Here is a 7,064-nt window from a genome sequence, read left to right as displayed (position 1 = left end):
ATGTACAAAAGTAACATAAAAGACACCAACAACAACTGCAATAAAAACCTTCTCCCTGACCATAAGGTAAGCTGCAAAGTTTATCATTTTACCTTTGGGTTTATGTCTAAAGGGAAGTCAGGCGATAGAAAGTTTAATTAATTATGAAAGGGATTAGGTTTGGAAAAATGCTCTCCCATAAAATCCAATAGACTATATCAATGGGACAGTTTTGTAGTTAATTTTCAATGGCACAACAATATCATGTTCAATAAATAAATTACTTCTAAACTCATAGGAAAAACTATTATCTAAATACATGCATGCTGAACTTACTATTTAGTTAAATAACTTGAGTCACTATTCTGTCACTATTTGACAATAACTTCTGTCACTATTTGACAATAACTTCTGTCACTATTTGACAATAACTTCTGTCACTATTTAACAATAACTTCTGTCACTATTTGACAATAACTTCTGTCACTATTTGACAATAACTTCTGTCACTATTTGACAATAACTTCTGTCACTATTTGACATTGTTTCTCTGTGTTTTTCCTCTTCCCTTTCTTTTTCCATTCTCTCCTCTCCCCTCATGTTTGTCTGTGTGTGTGTTACAGGAGAAGCTGATCCAGGCTATTAAAAGAATAAAGCATGAGGTAGACGAGTGCTGGGAGGCAGAGAGAGAGACGTACATATGGTCTATTGGTGTAGAGGTACAGTACTGGCTGCCAATGCATTATTTACCACAGTCAATTACTTTTCATTATTCATTTATTTTATTATTTTATTAAAACCTGAATAAGATAATCTGTGAATGTATTAGTGTGTCAGTAATATTACAAGCAATTTGCCTGATACTGGTTGGAAATGTTATCTAACAACGTTAGGATAAATAATTTGTAGTATTTACATATTTAGCATTAAAATGAACATACTGTAATTGTTGCGTGTTGGCTAAAGCTGAAAAATCTCTCTCCCAACCAGGCTAGCATCCTTCTACTACCCACTATATAGTAACAAAATAGTAAAGTCTGTCCCTCTGTCTATCTCTCAGAGATGTTTTGATAATCTGGAACGGGAGGTCCGAGCTGAGTTCCAGAACCTCCATCGCTTCCTGGACGAAGAGGAGACCCTGGACATGGAGCGACTGAAGAAGGAGAAAGACAAGAGGGTGAAGCTGCTTAGGGAGAGAGAGAGGAAGATCGCCATGCAGGGAAGAGATCTAGAAAGAGGCATTGCCACGCTAAACAACAAACTGGCCGAGGAGGATAGTCCCAAACTGCTGAAAGTGAGTGAGTTAGGGTGTGCAGGCTATTGTTCTATTCAATTTGCCTGAAATCAAATAAAGAATTTGACTGATCAATGTAATTTTTTTAATTTAATGGAAGCTTCTAAATTGCTTTCAACACCTCATGAGTATTCACATTGCATAGTGGTGGGAGCAATATAGCTGTGGCAGCCTATCAGGACAGTTGGGGGCGTGGCCTATTGGGGCGTGGCTTTCTGTTTGTTATTTTTGGCCACCCGTGAGAGTGAATGTCATTCCAGGTAATGTGTTCTGTTTTTTTAATGATTATATGTTCACTGCCAGGATTGATTCTTAAATGATATCTGCTTAAGAAGTGTGATACTAAAGTGCCTGGAAAGGCTACCATTGATGAGTTGGTTACCATTTGGTTACAATATTGTAACCGGTTAATCTCTTCTTATAACCCAATTGAAGAAATTTGGATAGGTAATTCCAGAGTGAAAAATCTACTTGGTACAACATGAAAAAATTGGTTATAATGTATATACACTGAGTGTACAATACTTTTGTCCTCGAAAGCGTTCCACAGGGATGCTGGCCCATGTTGACTCCAATGTTTCCCACAGTTGTCAAGTTGTGTGGATGTCCTTTGGGTGCTGGACCATTTTTGATACACACGGGAATCTGTTGAACGTGAAAAACCCAGCAGCATCTATGTCATGGAAAGAGCAGATGTTCTTCATCTTTTGTATACTCAGTGTATATTAGTTTGCATTTATGTTATTTATTAGGTTTAACCAAAGGTTTAATCCCACAGCACCCCCCCTCGCACCCCCTCCTCGCTCCCCCGCCCCCCCAAAAAAAAGAGCCTTTCATGAACTAATACTCGCATGACTTTTTCCCCCCTTACTAGCTCTGACTATGCTGATAGTTACTTTATTGAGGAAAAATGTAGTTACTATGATTGTGATATATAGTTGTCCCACCTAGCTATTTTTAGATGAATGCACTAACTAGAAGTCGCTCTGGATAACAGCGTCTGCTAAATTACTAAAATGGTAATGTAAATGTAGTGCAGGGATGGAACTAAAGCCTGCACACTGCAGTAGCGCTCCATGAGGAGAGTTGGCAACCGTCAATAATCATAAAATAAAACCAACTGTCATAACTGTTTATGACATCTCTTATGTCATTATTACGACACCGTCATTCAGGTCTTATGACGAAAGGTTGGAGAGCAAAGTGTTACAGAGAATGTGATGAATGGCAGGAGGGAGGGAGTGAATTGCGGAGGGTCAGGGGAGTGAGAAGCTTGGAGTACCTCCACAGAATCTACTGGATGCTGCTATCAGCCTCCACAACAGCTAGCCTACGCCGGCACATTGATGTCAAAGCTGCAGTCCTCTAGGACCACCGCGTCAGCTTATTGCCTTCTCTTCTGGCACTAATTTGATCAATCAAAGTAATTGATTGGCTAAATAGTCTACTTGCCTGCTTTCGTTGGTCTAAATCAATTTCTCATTAAAAGGTTGGCGGACAAAAAGCACCACAGTGCAGTCCTGGAGTACTAGCTGAGGTTTGGCACCAAACAATGACTGAGAGAGAATATCAACTGCATATTGTGTTCATTTGGGCACAATTCTGATTTGTTTTCTGATGGAAAACAAATGTAATATGTATTTTTATTGGACACTTTTATCAGTTGAACAAATACACTGTTGTGTGCTATGTTGCTTTGAGTGATTTAAGTCTTTCACTACTGTAATGACCACTCCTTTTTTCTCTCTGAAGGAGATTCAAGACCTCTTGAAAAGGCAAGTGATTATATTTAATTATTTAACTGATTATGTCTCCATCTATTTCTCGTATCACAAATCACTCCCTTCTCCTGATCGGCCATAATCTCTCAAATTGCATCTTTGGCATCCCATTCTCTCTCTCTCTCTCTCTCCTCTCGTTGGTATCCCCCTTTTCTTCTCTCCACTCGTTCTATCCTCTCGTTCTCTCTTTGGCATCCCACTTTCTTTCTTCACTCTCTCTACCCTCTCTCTCTTTCTCACTCATTTCCCAATCCTTTCACAAAAAACATAATCCTGTCCTTCTTTTCGATCACTTTCTCATTCATCTTTGCACTCCTCCTCCCCTGCACCTCTCCCTCTCTCATCCCCCTCTCCCTGCAGGTCCCAGGTGGCTTTCATTCCCCCTCCACAGGTGGATGTGGAGGTGCGATCAGCACACTTTGTGGGGCCCATCCAGTACAGGATATGGAAACACATGAAGAGCTGCCTCTATCCAAGTAATGCACATCGTATCTTTCTGTTACATTAGTATTGTTATAGAATTGTTATAGTATTGTTATACAATGAGTATAATGCTGAATTAAAGAGATTAACCATGTATAGCACCCTCTCTCTCTCTCGCTCTCTCTCTCTCTCTGTCTTCTAGTGACATAGTGCTAATGTACCGGTATATCTGGTTTTTACATTCCTAGGGATGTACTTACATATATACCATTAGACCATTCTAGATTACAACAATACATCTCACCTGAGCCCCCCCCCCCCCCCCCCCCAGACATCACTGAAGTGACCTTTGACCCAGAGACAGCCCACCCCCTCCTCACCCTCTCCCCCAGCTGCACCTCCGTGTGGTTCGAGGACGACAAAGTTATCCCCAAGGCCTCGGAGGAGGAGCAGCCACCCAACCCCCGCCGCTTCCACTACTACTACAGTGTAATGGGCCGAGAAGGCTTCATCACCGGACGCCATTACTGGGAAGTGGAGGTGGGCCGCAAGACAGCATGGCGGGTGGGTGTGGCCAGGGAGGATGTCCACAGGGGGGAGATGGACTCCAGCGGGACCAGCAGCGGTCTCTGGACCCTGTCCCTGAAGGGAGGGGCCATCTTGGCCTGTACAGACCCCAAACCCACCAAGGTCCCAGTGTCCATCAGGCCCGTCCGGATCGGAGTGTTCTTAGACTGTGAGAAGGAGGAAGTAGCGTTCTATAACGCTGTTACCATGACGCCGCTGTACACATTCTCCATGGAAACAGTGTTCGTTCCGCTGATCCCCTTCTATAACCCTTGTGACACGGACGATGGGAGGAACCTTGGTCCCCTGAACCTCTTTAGCCCCTCTATATGAGAGTTTGGAAAACCAAGGAGAACCAAGGTTCGACTGGAGTATATTCTGTTTGGGGATGTGGTGGAAGGATAGATAGCATTTGGAAATGGTTTGTTTTATACAGTGTATCTTTCCTGTATAATTTCATAGCTGGCCTGGAAGCATGATGTAAATTGTATCAGTTAAAAAATCCAATGAGTTTATGATACGCATTTACATTTACCAGTGGAGGCTGGTGGGTGGAGCTATAGGAGGATGGGCTCATTGTATTGGCTGGAATGGAATTATGGAATGGAGTGAAACATGGTTTCCATATGTTTGATGTGTTTGATACCGTTCCATTTATTCCATTCCACCCATTACAATGAGCCCTTCCTCCTATAGCTCCTCCCACTAGCCTCCACTGACATTTACCTACCCAGTTCTATGTATGTTATAGCACTATCAGTTCATGTTTATGCCGTTGTGTTCAGTTGTTTGCGTTGTGGTTTGAATATTGACATTTTATTGGCATTAAATACACAAATAAATAGGTTAACAAATTAATTAACACAAAACCTTTGTCTGTGCTTATAACACCAGAATGTGATATTTTTGTCATATTGTCAGATAATAGGTCATGAATGTAGAAAAACAAGACTAAGGTATCTAAAACAAGATACCCTGGGGCTTCAGGACTTAACAGCAGGTGTTAACTGCACAATGATGTCACCTTTGGCCCATCTATAAATACTGTGGTCATGCGTCCACAACTGTGACACTTTGTCTATGTTGTAAATGTCACCCTATTCCCTATATAGTGCACTACTTCTGACCAACAACAAAAAAAGTAGTGCACTATGTAGGGAATAAGGTGCCATTTGGGACGCAGACATTGTGGCATGGGTATGGGAGCAATGCAGGGGAGTATAGAGGGGTGGGAGGAGGACACAAAGGGTGACACAGGAGAGTGTGACACTGTGGGAGAACAACTAAATATGTGTGACATTGAGTGAAATGACTGTCGTGAGGCTGCATGAAAACACCGTCACATTTACAGAGACCAAGCCTTCCTCAGTGAGCGCGGCCATTAGTATGATTTCTTACACTATGCACGGTGCTACAGATAGACAGCTAGGAGAAAAGTGCTCCACGAAATGACATCGTAAAATCAAAGGGTAGGTAAGCCATGTTATACCCTATCTACCCTATTAACATTATGACAAATTCAAAGCTTTGGAAAAGGACAGAATCAATGACAAGGAAAGGACACTATTTTTTTCTCATAATCTTTCGTTTATTCTTCATATGTTTTTTTAGACATGAAAAAAAGAAAATAACACCTTTCCTTTACAAAACGCCTGTGTGTCGTGTTGTGCAAAAAGGGTGTGGGGAGATCAACAGACTGTAGAACGCTACACACACCATCACAGCAGAAGAAGTAAACAGACAGAATCAGAATCAGGGCAGAGAGAGATCGCTCACATAGTGCAAGGAACGCCAATGAGAACTGTAGTGAATTTGAGGGGTCTGTCCCAGCCAGGGGGGGAATTGAACCCACAACCTTCTGGTCCCAAGACCCAGACACTAACCAACCAGCCCAAATAGAGTTAACTCACTAGGAGGTGCTGGTAATGTGGTTACCAATGGCAGGTTTGTTACATTACCCCCTCTTTTGGGAAGCACTATAATACAGTAGTGGTATAAAACATTTCAAATTCATCCACATGCACATCTCAGTTCCACATCAGGAGGGCTAGATCTCAAATACTGTTTGAGGCTTTGGCATCCATTTTGAATTCAACCTGGTGTTTACATACAAACAGTTCCACTGAATTCCCAAGATGTACAGCAGTTACTGTCTCACCAAGTTACACAATACACTTCAATATGATGGTATTCATCTCATGCTAATGCACATTCAAATAAACCCTGACAACCAAATACCAAGCAACTAGGTAGTTTATCACTCTTCCAATCACGACTGAGTGTCGAAGTGCTTTACATTTATCACCTCCTGTCCTGACTACAATATTCTGTATCTCCTGACTGTGTTATGTCTCTATATACAGTATAGTAGACCTATAGGGTAGTCAGGTCTGCATATAGTACTTTCCCGCTTTTTAGTCTGTGACCACCCTACATCATATAAACCAAACAGTGCCTCTTGGAGTGTATTTATAGAATAAAGGCTGACTAGCCATTGAATATTTGATTTCATATCTTAGGCACTAAAACAAAGATGAGAGTCATCCCGTGTAGAGCACCTCAGAGCTGCAGGCTGTGTGATGTTAACCACATACTGAGTCTGGACTAACGCAGATAGTTTGTTTTCTAAACAAATGTTAATTGACATACAGTTGAAATAGTTTATTTATTTTTATTGCACACACATAGGCTAGACACTTATACCTAGACACAATACAAAATGATGTGTCACACGCACGCACGCATGCATGCACACAACACGGCACGCACAACACACACACACACACACACACAGGTACGATCACACACGCACACACACACAAATGCCATGATGAAGATAACACTATGACTGATCAATCCTCTGTCCACACACACAGATGGCTTTTATAAAACAAAACTAATATGAATATCATGTGGACATGCTGCAATAAACATCTTTATCTTTAAAGTGACATAGATCATTCTTTGTTATATATATATATAAGTTATGTAAGGGTGTTATACTGTGAGTGTTATCATCA

The 7,064-nt window shown here is 41.5% G+C and overlaps 1 protein-coding gene across 1 annotated transcript; it reads left to right on the top strand.

Annotated features, from left to right (window-relative positions):
* Nucleotides 1–4,377, top strand: LOC311139949 (zinc-binding protein A33-like; the record flags this gene model as incomplete). The annotated part of the gene is made up of 6 exons (XM_084174946.1): nucleotides 1–66; nucleotides 603–698; nucleotides 1,040–1,273; nucleotides 3,026–3,052; nucleotides 3,422–3,530; nucleotides 3,809–4,377. 6 exons carry the CDS (start codon nucleotides 1–3, stop codon nucleotides 4,375–4,377), a joined length of 1,101 nt encoding a protein of 366 aa, XP_084031072.1.
* Nucleotides 4,378–7,064: the final 2,687 nt, after the last annotated feature.

This window comes from Coregonus lavaretus, assembly GCF_964263955.1.
Source record: "Coregonus lavaretus genome assembly, chromosome: 13".
Lineage (NCBI taxonomy): Eukaryota > Metazoa > Chordata > Actinopteri > Salmoniformes > Salmonidae > Coregonus > Coregonus lavaretus.
This window is presented reverse-complemented; position numbering and strand designations above follow the sequence as displayed.